Consider the following 19,863-nt stretch of genomic DNA (forward strand, 5'->3'; position numbering starts at 1 on the left):
CGTTTAATTCAGCATTTATCCTTTCCCAAGGGTTCGTCGGTGAATGATGGGATTGATCATGAGTTGTTCTCTGTAGTGTACACATCATTTGACAAGGCGGTGGGGCTAGTTCGCGCAGCGGGGCCCGGCGCGTTGTTAGCAAAAACCGACATTGAGGCGGCTTTCCGGTTGTTGCCGGTTCATCCAGAGAGCCAACGGCTGTTGGGTTGTTTTTGGAATGGGGCTTTTTATGTGGATAGGTATCTTCCTATGGGGTGTTCCCTTTCTTGCGCATATTTCGAGGCATTTAGTAGCTTCGTGGAATGGGTGACGAAGGGCGTAGCCGGGGTTGACTCTTTGATACATTACCTGGATGATTTTTTGTGCGTCGGCCCGGGGGGTTCGCCTATTTGCGGTAATTTGCTGCATTCATTGCAGAAGGTTGCGAAGGATTTTGGGATTCCCTTGGCGCCGGAAAAGACTGAGGGCCCGGTCTCTACCATTTGTTTTTTGGGAATTGAAATTGATTCGGTGGCAATGGAGTGTCGACTTCCTGTGGATAAATTAAGGTCATTGAGTCAGGAGGTACGGCGGGCTTGTAGGTTGAAGAAGATGACGTTGCGCGATCTCCAGTCTCTGCTGGGGAAGTTGAATTTCGCTTGCCGGATTATGCCGATGGGGAGAGTTTTTAGTAGACGTTTGGCGGCAGCAACGGCGGGGGTTCGGGCGCCACATCATTTTGTGCGGCTCAGGGAGGAGCATCGGGCTGATCTTCAGTTTTGGGATGATTTTCTTGGTCAGTATAATGGTTGCTCTCTATGGATGGCTCCAGCGCAGGATACGAGTGATTTCAATTTTTTTACGGATGCGGCTGGGGCAGGTGGTTTTGGTGCGTACGGGGGTGGTCCTTGGTGTGCAGGTAACTGGCCGGCTAGCTGGGTGTCCAGCGGACACACGCGGAATCTGGCCCTGCTCGAGCTGTTCCCTATCGTGGTTGCGGCAACCATTTGGGGGGACAAAGGCTCAGGGACAAGAAGGTCAGTTTTTACTGCGACAACATGGAGGTGGTGCTGGCCATTAATAACATCACCGCATCCTCTCCTTCAGTAGTTCAATTGTTGCGACATTTAGTTTTGGTGTGCTTGTCGTTGAACGCGTGGGTGGTCGCGGTGCATGTGCCGGGGGTACGGAATTGTATCGCTGATGCTCTTTCTCGCTCGCAGTGGGATCGATTTCGTCAATTGGCACCGGGAGCGGAGCACCTCGGTTTGGCTTGTCCGGAACATCTCTGGGATCTGGTTTCGGTCCCGTAGAACGATTGGTTGAAAGGTCATTGGCACGTACGACATGGAGTGCTTATTCTGCTTGTTGGAAGCAGTGGGAGGAGTGGGTAAGAGAGTTGGGTAACGTCAGCCCGGATCAAGACAGGTTGGTGGCACTTTTGTATTGGTTGGGGGACGCTTGGGAGGCGGGGTTTTCCCTGGCTAAGGTCAATCGTTTCGTTTCTGCACTGGCTTTTGGTTTTAAGTTGCAGGGTTTTCGGGATGTGTCTAAGGAATTTTTAGTAGGACAAGCTTTAAAGGGTCTGCGTCGAGGTAGGGTCGAAGCAGATCGTAGACAGCCCGTGTCTTTTGCTCTCCTCGGTTCTTTGGGCATATCGCTAGTGTCTGTCTGTCGTTCTTCGTCCGAGGTTGAGTTATTTCAGTTAGCATTTTCCTTAGCGTTTTTTGGCGCACTTCGAATTGGCAAGCTGGTTTCACCTAGTACCAAGCGGGCAGGGGGGTTGAGACTGGAGGAGGTGGGTCTATATGGGGATAGACTCGAGTTGTGGTTGCGGCGGTCAAAAACTGATCAAACGGGCAGAGGAAAGCGCATAGCTTTGTTTGCCCTCCCGGGATCGGCGATGTGTCCGGTCGCCTGTATGCATGCTTTTAAACCACAGGTGGGGTCGCCCGTGTTGCCGTTGCTACGTCACGAGAATGGGTCATTTTTGTCCAGATATCAATTTGGCGCAGTATTTAAGAAATGCTTGGTGGCGGTCGGAGTCGCTGCAGGCCCTTACTGATCTCACTCCTTTAGGATTGGCGCAGCAACCGAAGCGGGGCGCTGGGGGTTGGACGACGAGGGGGTGCGGCACATTGGCCGTTGGGAGTCCAACAGGTTTAGGTCCTACGTGCGCCCTCATTTGTTATGAGTCATGTTGTTATTTGTTGTTAAAAGTGTGTGTGCTGTATTTTTTCGTTTCAGATCAGCTCCCGTGCCTTGTGTGGTTGTTAGGACACTTTTACATGCATTGAGGGGCCTTGAGGGCGGACGTCCGCCCTGACGGCCGTCAGCTGCGCATTCCGCAGCAGGACGCGGTTTTGCATTGGCTGGGATTTAGAGGTATGTTGTGGAGACGGGTTTTAGCAGAGTTTCAGACATACTCTCGGCTGGATAAGGTTCCGGAAGTCCTGGTATTGCACGTGGGGGGAAATGATTTGGGGGTTCGCCCTTTTCGGGAGTTGGTGTGGGATATCAAACATGATATGTTGTGTTTGTGGGCATCTTATCCCGGCCTAGTGATAGTTTGGTCGGACATAGTTCCAAGGAAGCATTGGCGGCTGGCTAGGTCGGTGGATTAATAAGGCTCGCATAAAAGTGAATCGGGCAGTGTCCCGTTTTGTGGCCAAGAATGGGGGCATTTGTGTGCGGCACAGGGATTTGGAGTCAGGAGTAGGTAATTACTGGAGGAGTGATGGGGTGCATCTGACCAAGGTTGGGATTGATTTGTGGAGCCTGGCACTAGCAGAAGGAATTGAAAGGGCGTTGGTGGTGTGGCGGAACTCACAGGCTTAAGGTGGTCAAGGCCTGTTTCGCTGTGGCGGGGGGAGTCCTTGAGGTTGATCAGTACGAAATGGTGGGGGGGTCGCATTGGGGGTATGCGTCCCCCAAAAAAGGTACATGGTTTGAAGACTTCATAGGGTATTATCCCTTTCAAGTGGTCTTCTGGTGGTTGGAGCCATCTGCAGAGGTGAGCGGTGCCTCCGAGCTGGTTTACGGCTGGAGGTAAATTGTTGGTGGTGGTTGCAGATGGCTAACTCGAGGTAAAACATTTCTAAAAATGGCTTCAAGGACTTCCCCTGCTCGGATTAATGTTAATGTTAATTGTTATTTATGATACTGACCCATGTTGGGTCATGTGAATTATAGGAGGAATTCTCTGGTTGGATTCCTAATTAGTTATCCGAATTCTGTGGCCATTTCACATTCAACCTCGGTTGTCACGTGTCTTTTCTTAGAGGTAGGGGTGATAAAAGAAAGGATAAGTAGAAGGTTCAATAACACACGACTCTACTTAGGCAAGTCATGCGTCTCACAAATGTTCTTCTGTGTGATCCAAACACCTCAAACTTCGATTCGTCTGTCCATAACACTTTTTTCCAATCTTCCTCTGTCCAATGTCTGTGTGCTTTTGCCCATATTAATCTTTTCCTTTTATTAGCCAGTCTCAGATAAGGCTTTTTCTTTGCCACTCTGCCCTGAAGGCCAGCATCCCGGAGTCACCTCTTCACTGTAGACGTTGACACTGGCGTTTTGCGGGTACTATTTAATGAAGCTGCCAGTTGAGGGCCCGTGAGGCGTCTATTTCTCAAACTAGAGACTCTAATGTACTTGTCTTGTTGCTCAGTTGTGCAGCGGGGCCTCCCACTTCTCTTTCTACTCTGGTTAGAGCCTGTTTGTGCTGTCCTCTGAAGGGAGTAGTACACACCGTTGTAGGAAATCTGCAGTTTCTTGGCAATTTCTCGCATGGAATAGCCTTCATTTCTAAGAACAAGAATAGACTGTCGAGTTTCACATGAAAGCTCTATTTTTCTAGCCATTTTGAGAGTTTAATCGAACCCACAAATGTGATGCTCCAGATTCTCAACTAGCTCAAAGGAAGGTCAGTTTTATGGCTCCTCTAAACAGCAAAACTGTTTACAGCGGTGCTAACATAATTGCACAAGGGTTTTCAAGTGTTTTCTAATCATCCATTAGCCTTCTAACACAGTTAGCAAACACAATGTACCATTAGAACACTGGAGTGATGGTTGCTGGAAATGGGCCTCTATACACCTATGTAGATATTGCATTAAAAACCAGATGTTTGCAGCTAGAATAGTCATTTACCACATTAACAATGTATAGAGTGTATTTCTGATTAATTTAATGTTATCTTCATTGAAAAAAACTGTGCTTTTCTTTCAAAAATAAGGAAATTTCTAAGTGACCCTAAACTTTTGAACGGTAGTGTATATGGTCTGCAGAATGCCTGTGTAGGACTGATATCTGTCACTATATGGTGGGAATATTGGTCTTTGTTTTACTACACACGTTTTTAGTACACAATTAAGAGTGTTCACATTATTTCTATATAGTGGAAGTGTAGACCCCCAAGAATTATTTCCTTTGGTAGGTCCAAGGTACCTCAGTCAGACACTGAGTGTACACATCCTTGCATTAAAATATTGTATTACTGTCTGTAGCCTTAGAGGAGAATTTATTAACCTTGCTAAGCCGCTTATCTGGGATAGAAAAGTCCCAAAAGTCGCAATTTGCGGGAACGTTTTTGGTCAGTTTACGCTGCCTTTGGCACTTTTTTGAAAAGTGTGTGGTGCTTTGCTTTTGTATGCTCTGGGACGCCTCTAGTTTCTTCTGAACCTGGGCCCAGACTGTGGACAGTTCCCGATGAACGAGATCTACCTCGGGATTGTTGGAACCACCAGGTGAAACAGAGGAGAACCGTGGATTAAACCCAAAATTACAGAAAAATGGGGAGACCTCTGATGAGTGACTGACCCGGTTATTAAGGGAAAATTTGGCGAGGGAAATGAAGGAGACCCAATCATATTGACAGTCAGAGATAAAACACCTTAAATATTGTTCTAGAGACTGATTAGTCCTCCAGAACGGACCCCTAAATAAATATAGACCCAAGACTAGACCCCTAAATAAATACAGACCCCAGACCAGTTCCCTAAATAAATACAGACCACAGACCAGACCCCTAAATAAATACAGATCCAAGACTAGACCCCTAAATAAATACAGACCCAAGACTAGACCCCTAAATAAATACAGACCCAGACCAGACCCCTAAATAAATGCAGACCCCAGACCAGACCCCTAAATAAATACAGACCCCAGACCAGACCCCTAAATAATTACAGACCCCAGACCAGACCCCTAAATAAATACAGACCCCAGACCAGACTCCTAAATAAATACAGACGCTAGACCGGACCCCTAAATAAATACAGACCCCAGACCAGACCTCTAAATAAATACAGACCCCAGACCAGACCCCTAAATAAATACAGACCCCAGACCAGACCACTAAATAAATGCAGACCCCAGACCAGACCCCTAAATAAATACAGACCCCAGACCAGACTCCTAAATAAATACAGATGCTAGACCGGACCCCTAAATAAATACAGACCCCAGACCAGACCTCTAAATAAATACAGACCCCAGACCAGACCCCTAAATAAATACAGACCCCAGACCAGACCCCTAAATACATACAGACCCCAGACCAGACCACTAAATAAATACAGGCCCCAGACCGGACCCCTAAATAATTACAGACCCCTAAAACAATCCGATAGAATACCAACAGACAGAATTCAATAAAAAATAGTGCTCAAAGAGGTAATAGGTAATAAACTGTAAAGCATCGTTGCTGACTATATTACATGCACTATATTGAATCCTGAGTGAAAACCAAGATATACTTGGTGCATCGATCAACAATTTACATGAGATTAAACCAAGAAAATATGATCGACTTCAGCACACGATATTTGAAAAAATATACAAATTTTTATTCAATTACATACATGAGACAATTAAAAAGTAGAACAGGGGATGAGTCACACAACAAAAGACGTCAAAATCAGTGAAAAACCGGGTAAGAGTATAATGTCACTGTGTACATGTTACGTTATAACAGCAGAAGTGAAACATGCATATGATAAGATCGAGAAGTGATATTCAATTGAAATCAGGGCTGATTAGGGCCAAGTATGTCCAAAGATGACAAAAATATAGTCGTAATAAAATATAGTACTGGTAATGGAAGCGATATCTATGTAAGAGCAAAAAGTAAGTAAGAATCGCAGATGTACAGCAGTACCATATCTCAGATAGATTGAAGTCAGTGGATGATCAAGAATAATAAGCAATCAGGGCCGATTGGGGCCAAGTATGTCCAAAGACGACAAGAAATATAGTCGTAAGAAAATATAGTACTGGTAACCCTAAAACAATGCAGACCACAGACCAGACCACTAAATAATTACAGACCCCAGACCAGACCCCTAAATGAATTCAGACTACAGACCGGACCCCTAATAAAATACAGACCCCAGAGTGGACCCCTAAATAAATACAGACCCCGAGCTAGACCCCTAAATAAATGCAGACCCCAGACTGGACCCCTAAATAAATACAGACCCCAGACCAGACCCCTAAATGAATTCAGACTACAGACCGGACCCCTAATAAAATACAGACCCCAGAGTGGACCCCTAAATAAATACAGACCCCGAGCTAGACCCCTAAATAAATGCAGACCCCAGACTGGACCCCTAAATAAATACAGACCCCAGACCAGACCCTTAAATCAATGCAGACCACAGACCAGACCCCTAAATAATTACAGACCCCTAAAACAATGCAGACCACAGACCAGACCACTAAATAATTACAGACCCCAGAAGAGACCCCTAAATGAATTCAGACTACAGACCGGACCCTTAAATCACACAGACCTCAGACTGGACCCCTAAAAAAATACAGACCACAGACTGGACCCCTAAATAAATACAGACCCCAGACTAGACCCCTAAAAGAATACAGACCCCAGACTAGACCCCTAAAAGAATACAGACCCCAGACTAGACCCCTAAAAGAATACAGACCCCAGACCAGACCCCTAAATAAATACAGACCCCAGACCAGACACCTAAATAGATTCAGACCCCAGACCGGACCGCTAAATAAATACAAACCCCAGACTAGACCCCTAAATGAATACAGACTCCAAACCAGACCCCTAAATAAATAGACCCCAGAGCAGAGCACTAAATCAATGGAGACCACAGACCAGACCCCTAAATAATTACAGACCCCAGACCCGACCCCTAAATATTTACAAACCCCAGACCAGACACCTAAATAAATTCAGACCCCAGACCGGACCCCTAAATAAATACACACCCCAGACTGGACCCCTAAATAAATACAGACCCCAGACTAGACCCCTAAATGAATACAGACTCCAAACCAGACCCCTAAATAAATAGACCCCAGAGCAGAGCACTAAATCAATGGAGACCACAGACCAGACCCCTAAATAATTACAGACCCCAGACCCGACCCCTAAATATTTACAAACCCCAGACCAGACACCTAAATAAATTCAGACCCCAGACCGGACCCCTAAATAAATACACACCCCAGACTGGACTCCTAAATAAATACAGACCCCAGACTAGACCCCTAAATGAATACAGACTCCAAACCAGACCCCTAAATAAATAGACCCCAGAGCAGAGCACTAAATCAATGGAGACCACAGACCAGACCCCTAAATAATTACAGACCCCAGACCCGACCCCTAAATATTTACAAACCCCAGACCAGACACCTAAATAAATTCAGACCCCAGACCGGACCCCTAAATAAATACACACCCCAGACTGGACCCCTAAATAAATACAGACCCCAGACTAGACCCCTAAATGAATACAGACTCCAAACCAGACCCCTAAATAAATACAGACCCCAGACCAGACCCCTAAATAAATACAGACCCCAGACTAGACCCCTAAATAAATGCAGACCCCAGAGCAGACCCCTAAATAAATACAGACCCCAGACCAGACCCCTAAATCAATGAAGACCACAGACCAGTCCCCTAAATAAATACAGACCCCAGACTAGACCCCTAAATAAATACAGACCCCATACGGAACCCCTAAATAAATACAGACTCCAAACCAGACCCCTAAATAAATACAGACCCCAGACCGGACCCCTAAATAAATACAGACCCCTAAATATAAACCCAGATTCTATATTGTGGATGAAAAGGGTTTTGCCAATAACCTGAGCAAATAACCGTTGTTTATCTCTACTGTAGGAGTGGCATGTATTGCTACTGTGTTCTGCAGACCCCTGACCAGGCCATAAGAAACCCTGGTTGGGAAACACAGCTCTGGACACTAGACTGGCACTCATGATGCCCACATCAGACATGGCAGAGCAGGTTACTGCCAGGCAGGTGCCACCTGAGGATTCCATGACCTCTGACATCACGTGACCTGCACACGACCAACTGCCGTTTACTTTCAACTGTCGACGGCAGCGATCGGACTGAAGTCTACAGGTAGGAAGATATTGGTGAAAATGGCGTCCAATGGACATGGAGAAGACGGCGAGAAGAGAGAAGAGGAGAAGAGGAAGAGGGAGGAGGACAGCGTCACCGGATTCAAGAAGAAGAGGAGAGGAGCCAAGGACAGAGGATTGGAGGATGAGGAGCCAAGACCTGGGAGCAGCCAAGACCCTGGAACATCCAGCCCCTATGCCAGGCTTACCATCAGCCGCTTCACCATCCACCAGGTCCTGGGTAGGGGCAGCTTTGGCAAAGTGAGTATAATATCGAAATATTTCATTTTATAGGGTGGTAAACCTAAAGTTGACCTTTTATCTCCATCAATTGTTCTCTGTTGTCACCATGTTATGCTGGATGGATGATGGGTGTAGTGTTCTCCTATGGGATGCCTAATAGGACATCCAGAAGTATTCCTGCCCCCATAACCACTACTTTAGTTTTTCATTTTAGTATTTTTCTGTCGACATATGAGAGATTTTGATTTTTGGGGGCACGAGTTGTCGTTTTTAATGGCTCCATTCAATGTTCCATATCATTTACTGGGAACATTGTAAAAGGCTGTTTTTTTTTAGGTGAAATAGCAAAAAAAAAAAAAACAGCAATTCCTCCATTGGTTTAATAATTTGGCTTTTATGGTGTTAACTAAGTGGTAAAAATGACACGTTACCTTTATTCTGCGGGTCAGTACAATAACGGGGATACCAAAATTATATTGGTTTATTTTTTATACTTTTTATCCAATAAAAACAATTTGTAAAAACATTAATTTGTTGTGTCTCCATATTCTGAAACCCCGAATTTTTTTTATTTTTCTGTTGATGGGGCGGTGTGAGGACTTGTTTTTTGTGGGGCGAGCTGTACTGTTTATTGGTGCTATTTCGGGTTACATAAAACTTTTAATCACTTTTTAACTTTTTATTCCATTTTTCGAGGAGCTAAACAAAACGAAATAGAAAAAAGTTTATTTCTTTATTTTGACTGCAATATTTATGTATCGCTTGAATTGTTCTTTTAGCCTCCCCCTATTAAGCTTAGTAGGAGGACCAAGTTGGCAGACCTTGGGGTCTTCATTAGGCCCCCTGGCTGCCATGACAACTATCTACACACTGTGATCGCGTTGCGGGTAGGGGTTATGGGGTGACAGCGGGAGCTTACCTCTATTTAACTGTTTAGATGCCACGGTCGCTATTATAGCGTATGATCCTGCTCCTTACTACCCCCACCAACTAAGATAATTATGTCAAATGTGGGTTAGGCGTGAAGACCTCTCCATACAGGGCCCAACAGCAGACACTGCATTATGCTGGGAGCTCAGCTTTGTTCTGCTGTAGAGTCCTGGGCACTACTCGACTGACCCACCTCTCTGTCCACCTCTGTTCCTTCTTCTTCTCATGAGGAATCTCCATTTGTTTTCCTCAGGTGGTCCTGGCATCAGTCCCCGGCCGAAACACCTACATGGCCGTAAAAATGATCACCAAACGGGACAATACGGACGAAATTATGAGAGAGCGGCGGATACTCCTAGCGGCCAGACACTGCCCGTTCCTATGCCACCTCTATGCCGCACATCAATCTGAGGAGCGGGCATTTTTTATCACGGAGTATCTGTCCGGTGGCAGCCTGGAGGCTTTGATCAGGATGTGCGGCTGCTTGAACATCGGCAACGTAAGGCGAGTAAATAATCAGGAGACTGAGGGGGGTGGAAAGAAGAAAAGGTGAGGGGGGAGGTCAGATGAAGGATAATACAGAGAATGCAGAATACAGGCTGCCATAATCAGCGCCTCCTCTCTGCTAGAGACCGCACACACTCCATCATAACATGATATTAGGGAATTGATAGAGGAAGATTTCATGACATTGAGACTCCACTCTGTTCTCCCCATCAGATTCTACACAGCAGAGATGATATGTGGCCTCCAGTTCCTCCATGGACACAACATCGTCCACCGGTAAGCAGAACTTCCCCCTTCTTTCATTCTCCTTTACATGCTGGAAACAGTGCACCCAGCTTTCCTACACTCCTGAATGGCTATTCTGCTTGGTGGTGCAATGACCCATCCCCCGTCTCCTGGATCACTGGGCGGATTTGTCATTCTCTCGTCTTATTTCTTTGCAGAGATCTAAAGCCGGAGAATATAATGTTGGATGCAGATGGCCACGTCCGTATCATCGACCTGGGATTGGCCCAAGATGGCGTCACCGCCTCCAATAAGATCCGTGGAGTGTCGGGAACGTTGCATTACATGGCCCCCGAGGTGCTTCTTAGAAAAAAATACGGCTCCGCAGTTGACTGGTGGAGCCTGGGGATTGTGGTGTCCAGGATGGCAGCAGGACGCTCCCCATTTTACAACGGCCCCGTCAGGCAAATGGCTATCAAAGCCATCACCACCGCGAAGCCTAAATTTCCAACTTGGCTTAATCCTGACGTGAAACATCTGACCAAGAGACTGGTCCGTAAAAATTCTAAGAGGCGCCTCGGTGTGTGCGGGAACATCAGAGAGCATCCATTCTTCTCCACCATCGGCTGGGAGGAACTGCAGGAGAGGAGGGCACAGCCACCATTTACACCATTTGTGCCCGTTCTGGAGAACCAACATCTGAAGTGGCCAGAGAATAACAAAGCCCTTCACCCCTTGGCCGGGTTCAGCTTCATGTCACCAAGCTGGACCCGATAAGATCTCAGGACAAGGGCCCAGAACTTCATGCCTCCTGACCCGCGCCTCAAGTCTCTGCTGCTGTATGTCACCTCGGCTGCCCAGACCATCATCTCTCTCCTTACCATCTTCATGCCACACCTCTGCCATCTTGCTGCTGCACCAGAGCCTTGACTTGCCATCCTCCAATCCCAGGCAGGCATCTGACATCACTCCAGCCTGAAGATCCTCTACACCCCCCAGGAGCGGCCTGTGCTTAGTTTCCATCTGGGGAGATCAGGAATAATAGCCGCATGTTGTAGTCCTGGGGCCGGAGCGGCCATTATACCTGATCTCACCTCAGCACAGGCCAGGTAAGTAATGCACCCACATCACCCACATCACTCACATCACCCACATCACCCCACTATATAATAAGTATAGACACCACACTACATGATAAGTATAGACACCCGCATATAGACACATAGTACATTTAGATTAGACTTTAGCCTTTGATCCTGGGATTATTCTGATCGCCATATTTGGGGTCAGGAAGGAATTTTCCCCCCTTAATATGAGGACAATTGGCTCATTCCTCAAAGGGGGTTTTCGCCTTCCTCTGGATCAACACGGCCTTAAATAGGTTTAGGATGATAGAGTAATAAGTAGTAACACACATAAGTAACATAATATAAATATAGAAAATAATTAAAAATAAATCTTAATTTAATACAATTTATAGTTTACACATAAATAAATACAGCAGTTCATTAAAAATAATAATAAATAAATGAATAATTTTCCCCTAGTCTTTCCCCATATTACACATGTTACACTTCAGCCTTTGATCCTGGGATTATTCTGATCGCCATATTTGGGGTCAGGAAGGAATTTTCCCCCCTAATATGAGGACAATTGGCTCATTCCTCACAGGGGGTTTTCGCCTTCCTCTGGATCACCACGGCCTTTAGATAGGTTTAGTATAATAGATAAATAGATGACACATACATATACACAGTATATAATAATAGTAGTCTTAATACTTCTAGAATAATCTCCTAATAATAAAATATAACCTTCCCTTATCTGTAAATAAAACTTTCCTTTTACCCCCTACATCTTTGTGCTTGTCTTTATTCCCATTGGACTTCTGTGTAGTAAATGTTGTGCGAGCTCTGAGACCCCCACCAATCACTAGAACGAAGCAGCTGAAGGTCTCGTGTGAGCGCTCAGCCGCTTCCTGTCTGTTCGGCTTTTTCCGGAAAAATGTATCGGCTCATAGACTTTCTATTGAGTCCGTTCACCGATACATTTATTTCTGGAAAAAGCCGAACAAACACGAAGCGACTGAGCGCTCACACGGGGGCTTCAGCTGCTTCATTCTAGTGATTGGTGGGGGTCTCAGTGCTCGGACCCCCACCAATCCAATCTTCTGACGTGTCACTATGTCACTATGACATGTCAGAAGTTTGTCAAACGTTTAGCTACACTTTAAAGGTATATGTCAGATTTAAAGCCCAAATGTGGTGTGAACAGAGCCTTACAGGGGTTGTCCGGTTTTTACAATACCGTTTTGCTAGAGGGGTCCAGTAATCTGTGGGGGAACTTGCTGCAAGAGTTTAATTTCCCTACAGCATCTCTAAAGGGGAAGTAAAGTATTACACAGTTCTATAATCACCGGGCTGGGCATGTAATACATGGATGTGATGGTCCTCCTGAGCAGGAGATGATGTTTGTTGCCCCTCTCCATTCTGGATAATTAATCAGGGTCCTGAACGGGGGAACCCACACTATTACCCCAAAATTCCCTAATAGGGCATTTGAAAATGGGTTTTCCAAACCAGAAAACAGCTTTAATGGTTATATAATGATAAGTGAGAGTTTGTTACAATGTATCAGTGCAGGAGAGAGCTGAAGTACAGGCTATTTAGATTGTGGAGGATTATCTAAACGGGATACACTGAATGGGGCACAGTGGGGGATGGAGGATCGGCTACAATGCTGCCCCCTACAGTCAGGGCCCTCACCTCATGGATGCTCCTGTTACCAGATCCTTCACACCAGAGATCAACATTCATGAAGAAGAAAAATCCCCTGCAGAGACGTCCACACCGAGAGATCCAATAGGACTGGTCTATACAAGGAGTCGTCATATCCGGGGGCATATTTACAGCCATGCCCCCGTATAATAAATACTTTATTCCTGTATACATGAGAAGTTCTACAACTTTATAATATCATTTATGTTTCAATTACTCACCATTTTCAAGATCTGTTTGCTGTCAGTGAATGAGGACACTCTTGCTTACATTCAGATGCAGTGAACCTGTACATCGCTAGTCCTGCTCTCAGCTAAGAAACATAAAGTAGATTAGGAAGTTGTAGAACTTTTCATTTATACAGCGATTAAGCTTTAGTTACATAAAATCGGAAAACACACAGGAAGAGGATTCATTATCGGTAGTACTACAGTGATCTGGTGCCCGCAGGTATCTAATGGTAAATACGGCCCTGGTCAGTGGCGTAACTTCCGCCGTAGCAGCAGTAGTGGCTGCTACGGGGCCCGTGGCATGAGGGGGCCCGTGTCGCCCGCCGGCACGGGCCCCCACCATGGCCGGAGGCTCCGCTAGCAGCCGCTATGGCTGCTACAGCGAGACGCCACTGAACAGTACGGCAGAGCAGGGAGGTATCTCCCCGCTCTGCCATTAAACAAAAGACATGTATCCCCTAGCCACAGGATATCCACAGGATAGGGGATACATGCGTGATCGCTGGCAGCGATAGGGATAACGGGGGACTGAAAGTCCCCTGAAGTTCTCCATCACAAACCTCGGACTTCCGGGGTCTGTGTCAGCAGTTCCGGAGAAATGAATGGAGCACCGGTCCCGCTTGTGCGCATGCGTGACAAGCGCTCCTTTAATTTTTAGTGAGCTGCGCAGACGCGGGAAGTCAGAGGTTAGTCATGGAGAACTTCAGGGGGACTTTCAGTCCCCCGTTCTCCCTATCGCTGCTGTGGATAGGGGATACATGTCTTTTATTAGGACACACTGTAGGTCGCATTTTTTTAGGAGGGGGGACGCTGTATGGCGTTCCCTACAGGGGGGAGACGCTGTATGGCGTTCCCTACAGGGGGGGGGCTGTCTAGCGTTCCCTACAGGGGGGGGGCTGTATGGCGTTCCCTAAGGGAGGACGCAATATGGTATTCCCTACCGGGGGGACGACGCTGTATGGCGTTCCCTACAGGGGAGACGACGCTGTAGGGCGTTCCCTACAGGGGGGGACGTTGTATGGCGTTCCCTACAGGGGGGACGCTGTATGGCGTTCCCTACAGGGGGGCTGTATGGCGTTCCCTACAGGGAAGGCTGTATGGTGTTCCCTACAGACCCCCCCCTGTAGGGAAAGCCATACAGACTCCATGTAGGTAACACCATACAGTCCCCCCTGTAGATAACGCCAGACAGCCCCCTCTGTAGGGAACGCCATACAGCCCCCCCGTAGATAATGCCATACAGTCCCCCTGTAGATAACGCCATACAGCCCCCCTATAGATAGCACCATACAGCCCCTCTGTAGATAGCGCCATACAGCCTCCCCCTGTAGATAGTGCCATACAGCCCCCCCTGTAGGGAACGCCATACAGTCCCCCCCTGTAGGGAATGCCATACAGTCCCCCCCCTGTAGGGAACGCCATACACCCCCCCCTGTAGGGAACGCCATACAGTCCGCCCGTAGATAACGCCATACAGCCCCCCGTAGATAACGCCATACAGCCCCCTCTGTAGATAGCGCCATACAGCCCCCTCTGTAGATATCTACAAAGGGGGCTGTATGGCGTTATCTACAGGGGGGCTGTATGGCGTTATCAAAAGGGGGGTTTGTAAAAAAGGCACTATCTACAAGGGGGGGGGGGTTGTGTGACACCCAGGGGAGGGGGGGCCCCAGTCAAAAGTTTGCTATGGGGCCCAGTCTTTCCTAGTTACGCCCGTGGCCCTGTTGGTTACCTCACCTTTATGTGTCTATATGTGACAGGCCATAAAATGTCATATAGGAAAAAACGTAAGAAAGAACTTACCATACGGGGATCATATATGTTATGTCACTGGAAGAAACCTGCAGCACCAACACCAATGGAACATGAGGATGACGCCACTCAATGTGCTGTCCATCACCCCCATCGCCCCACGCGTTTCACTCCACCTGTGACTCTGCCGACTAACGTAAATACTGACTAAACACAAACTCTGACCGGCCTCATCACTAGTCTCTATTGTCATACAGCCGCCTCCGATAGAGAATTTACCCTCATCCAGTGCTGGTGAACTAACCCCAATCTACTTACATGTGGTTTCCAATAGTCAGTGGTACATATAGTATCCAAAGTCTGGTGGCCAGTGGTACATAAAGTATCCACAGTCTGGTGGTCAGAGGTACATATAATATCCAGAGTCTGGTGGTCAGTGGTATATACAGTATACAAAGTCTGGATACTATATGGACCACGAACCACAAGACTCTGTATACTGTATATATCACTGACCACAAGACTATGGATACTATATGTACCGCTGACCATCAGACTCTGGATACTATGACTCTGGATACTATATGTACCACTGACCAATAGACTCTGGATACTATGACTCTGGATACCATATGTACCACTGACCAACAGACTCTGGATACTATATATACCACTGACCACCAGACTCTGGATACTATATGGACCACGAACCACCAGACTCTGTATACTGTATATATCACGGATTACAAGACTCTGGATACTATATGTACCGTTGACCATCAGACTCTGGATACTATGACTCTGGATACTATATGTACCACTGACCAACAGACTCTGGATACTATATGGACCACGAACCACCAGAGTCTGTTGGTCAGTGGTACATATAGTATCCAGCGTCATAGTATCCAGAGTCTGATGGTCAGCGGTACATATAGTATCCAGAGTCTTGTGATCAGTGATATATACAGTATACAGAGTCTGGTGGTTCGTGGTCCATATAGTATCCAGAGTCTCGTGGTCAGTGGTACATATAGTTTCCAGAGTCTGGTGGTCAGTGGTATATATGGTATCCAGAGTCTGGTGTCAATGGTATATATATATATATATATATATATATATATATATATAGTGTTCAGAGTCTTGTGGTCAGTGATACATATCACATCCAGAGTCTGGTGGTCAGTGATACATATAGCATCCAGAGTCTGGTGATCAGTTATACATATAGCATCCATAGTCTGGTGGTCAGTGATACATATAGTTTCCAGAGTCTGATGGTCAGTTGTATATATAGTGTCCAGAGTCTGGTAGTCAATGGTACACATAGTATCAAGAGTCTTGTTGTAAAGGATCTGCCAGACACAGCTTGTGTCGACGCCCGTGGTTAATCAGTCTGCATCTGTTCCTAGGTCTGATAGAGTGACTTGATCTGCTACCACTCAGGCTGGTAGGCTGAGGAGTGGGAGAACCTATCACAGCCTGGCCAGACGGTTCTAGCTCCCGCCCTTATTTATACCTTCATTTGCTGCTTGTCCTTTGCCTGTGATTCTCTCTTGTTTCCTGGCTCTGCTGTTCCTGCTATTACTATTGACCTCTGCTTCATATTGACCCTGGCTTTACTGACTCAGCTCCTGCTCTGTGTTTGTGTAATGACGGGGTAGGGAGACAGACAGGTGAGCCCTAATCTACCCGCCACTCAGTCCCTGCCTACTTGCAACGACCCGTCCTAGGCAACGGGGTACAACTGGGCGACAGTCCCTACGCTCAGTAAGTGCACGACAGACAAACAGACAAGGGTACACAGAAGCTAGGGAAACGGAGCAGCTGCCCACGGAGACACCGTGAGCAACGAGAGAAGTGAACGAGCCGAGTCAAAGCAGGAGTGCACGAGATGCAAAACGCTGAGCAGGAGAGTGGTCAGTAAGCCAAGGTCAATAACAAGAAGAGGATCAGTAGTTCAAGCAGCAGCAGCAGAGCCAGGAAACAAGCAGAGCAGAATCACAGGCAAAGGAGGGACAGGAAAGGCAGGTATAAATAGACAGTGGGCGGGAGCTAGCTCCGTCTGGCCAGGCTGTGATAGGCTCTCCCACTCCTAAGCCTGCCATCCTGAGTGGTGGAAGATGGAGTCAGTCTCACAGACATAGGAGCAGGTGCAGACTGATTACCCACAGGCGTCGACACAGAAGTTGTGTCTGGCAGATCCTTTACAGTTTGGTACCTTGTACACTCCTGGTTTGACTCGGCTCGTTCACTACTCTTGTTGCTCACGGTGTTGCCATGGGCAACTGCCCCATTTCCCTTAGCTTCTGTGTACCCCTGGATGTTTGTCTGTCGTGCACATATTGAGCGTAGGGACCGTCGCCCAGTTGTACGCCGTCGCCTAGGACGGGCCATGCAAGTAGGCAGGGACTGAGTGGCTGGTAGATTAGGGCTCACCTGTCTGTCTCCCTTCCCCGACATTACATAATCACCGGCCCATATACCTTTTCTACCTTGGTTCCTACACAACTATGGACCCCCTTGAGACCCTGGCTCAGCAAATGCAGGGTCTCTCCCTACAGGTCCAAGACCTGGCTCAGAGGTGCAACCAGCGTGATGCTAACCAGGTAGTGCCCTCCACCTCACCTCTTGAACCCCACCTAAAGTTGTCTGACCGTTTCTCAGGGGACCGGAAGACTTTTTTTCTCCTTTCGGGAGAGTTGTAGGCTCTATTTCCGTCTAAGGCCCCACTCCTCAGGTTCTGAGAGCCAGCGAGTGGGTATAATTATATCCCGGCTCCAGGACTGCCCCGAAGAATGGGCCTTCTCCTTGGCTCCTGACGCCCCTGAACTTTCCTCTGTTGACCTTATTTTTTCTGCTCTCGGGCTCATCTATGACGAGACTGACAAGACTGCCTTTGCCGAGAGTCAGTTGGTGACCTTACGTCAGGGTAAGAGACCCGTTGAGGAGTACTGTTCTGACTTTAGGAAGTGGTGTGTAGCTTCTCGGTGGAATGACCCTACCTTGAGGTGCCAGTTTAGATTGGGTCTGTCGAACACCCTGAAAGACCTGTTAGTTAGCTATCCCTCTTCTGACTCTCTAGATCAGGTTATGGCTTTAGCGGAATGTCTTGACCGACGTCTCAGGGAACGACGACTTGAACGTTTTTGTGCCTTCCCCTCTGGCTCCCCCAAGATGGCTCCCGAGGTTCCATTGCTTCGTTCTTCCACGGAAAACTCGGATGAACCAATGCAACTCGGGGCCTCCGTGTCTTCCCAACAACGTAGAGAGCTCCGCAGGAAGAATAGTCTCTGCTTGTACTGTGGGGATGATATATTTAAATAGGTATTACCCTCTTACAATTTTATATATAATATGCTAGAGTAATTCACACTAGGTGTACACCACCAATTGTCGATATATGAAAAAGGAACGGGGAGTGGGAAAAGTAGTGTGTTTTGTAATTGCAAAAAAATAAAAAATACTTTATTATTAAATTTATATTAAAACAATGTTAGATGAAAAATGATGTTGCGCCAAAGTCCCCTAAATTGGCGCACTATGACAAATTATGTCTGATTTAGATTGCTCCGGATTGTAAAGAATATATATGTGTCTAACCTCCCCCTTATTTAGTAATAGAGAGGAAACTATAATAGTCCCTAAACCAGAAATTGGGTTGTTAAATAATTGCAAATAACTGTCCCCCTCAGTGTCAATGATGAGACAGTCTGATTGCACATGAACCCAGAGGTTCCTTCAACGGGCTGATAGTGAAGCCCAGCGGTGGAGAAACCCCTGTATTAATGTGACTGTAATGGGTTACATGTACATGTGTCTTATATGAATAGACACAGCACAGCAGAGTTGCAACTGCTGCATACTAGGAACTGAACAGGAGAAGGGAATAGACTGGGCCACAGTGTGTAACGGGCGGCGGGTCCGCTGAATTGCCTTGGTAGTGATCTAAAGTATCTGTAAAATTCCTATCAGGCAGTATATCACTTCCCCCCAGCTGATGTATACTAACAACCTAGCTGTCAGGGTTTACAACAATTTATGTGGGCTAGCAAATAGGCTGCGGTCAGCTGAGTATTTATGACTGCACACAGCAGCAAAGAAGCCCCCGTCAAAGACAAACACTGTGTGTGTGTTGTCTTATTTGTCAAAGCTCGATGTAGCAGAGCCGTTACTGCTACATTCAGGTCTCCAGCCCTGCAAGGAGACCTGACAGGCCAGCCACGCTCCCGGGCAAACGATCACACAGGCAGCGCGCCTGGACTGCGTTCTCCAGCTCCACACAACAGTGAGTACTCTGCCTGACAGGCAGTAAGGATATTGTACCACTGTTTGTTTGTCTGTGCAAGATAAGGCTGCCTGGTGAGTCGCGTATATGTGGGGAGGGCTGCAGGGAGCCGAGCTGCTGTCAGCTGTTTGAGTACGATCCTGTCTCAAACATAGCTCAGCTCCGTGCACTCATGCACAAAGAGCTGCTCAGGCAGCCCGGCGTGCAGTATTGCCGTGCTTGTTCCCTAACTGTAGCAGATATTCTGCTGATTTGAACATTAAACTGCTATTAGCAGTACGGAGCAAAGTGTTTGGCATCTAACATTGGTGATATTTAAAAGACACCCGACGCGCGTTTCGCCGGTACTTCCGGCTTCTTCCAGGGGTGGCAGCCGCCGGAATCAAAGGCCAGATATGCTAAGAGTTCCTGATTGACAGGAATAGTAACCAATCAAAACAATTTGAGAATGGAAACAAAGTAATGGTGCAACGTGATACCTCTGGTTAGTTCCAGCAATGTATCCATGTTAAAATAA

General features: G+C 47.0%; 1 protein-coding gene across 3 annotated transcripts in view; it reads left to right on the forward strand.

Moving 5' to 3' along the window:
- The window catches only part of LOC142698164 (protein kinase C delta type-like), a 336,589-nt gene extending 324,436 nt beyond the window's left edge, over positions 1 to 12,153 (forward strand). For 2 of the 3 annotated variants that reach the window (XR_012865714.1, XM_075847826.1), the window contains 2 exons: positions 9,821 to 10,350; positions 10,518 to 12,153. Coding sequence is in view for 1 of the 3 variants with exons in the window: in XM_075847826.1 (XP_075703941.1) it covers positions 10,253 to 10,350; positions 10,518 to 11,076 (657 nt within the window). In the remaining 2 variants the exon portion in view is untranslated. Of the gene's footprint in view, positions 1 to 8,129; positions 8,656 to 9,820; positions 10,351 to 10,517 lie in introns of those variants that run through there. The other variant, XR_012865713.1, reaches the window with a different exon arrangement.
- The last annotated feature ends 7,710 nt before the right edge of the window (positions 12,154 to 19,863 follow it).

Source organism: Rhinoderma darwinii (genome assembly GCF_050947455.1).
Source record: "Rhinoderma darwinii isolate aRhiDar2 chromosome 12 unlocalized genomic scaffold, aRhiDar2.hap1 SUPER_12_unloc_4, whole genome shotgun sequence".
NCBI lineage: Eukaryota > Metazoa > Chordata > Amphibia > Anura > Rhinodermatidae > Rhinoderma > Rhinoderma darwinii.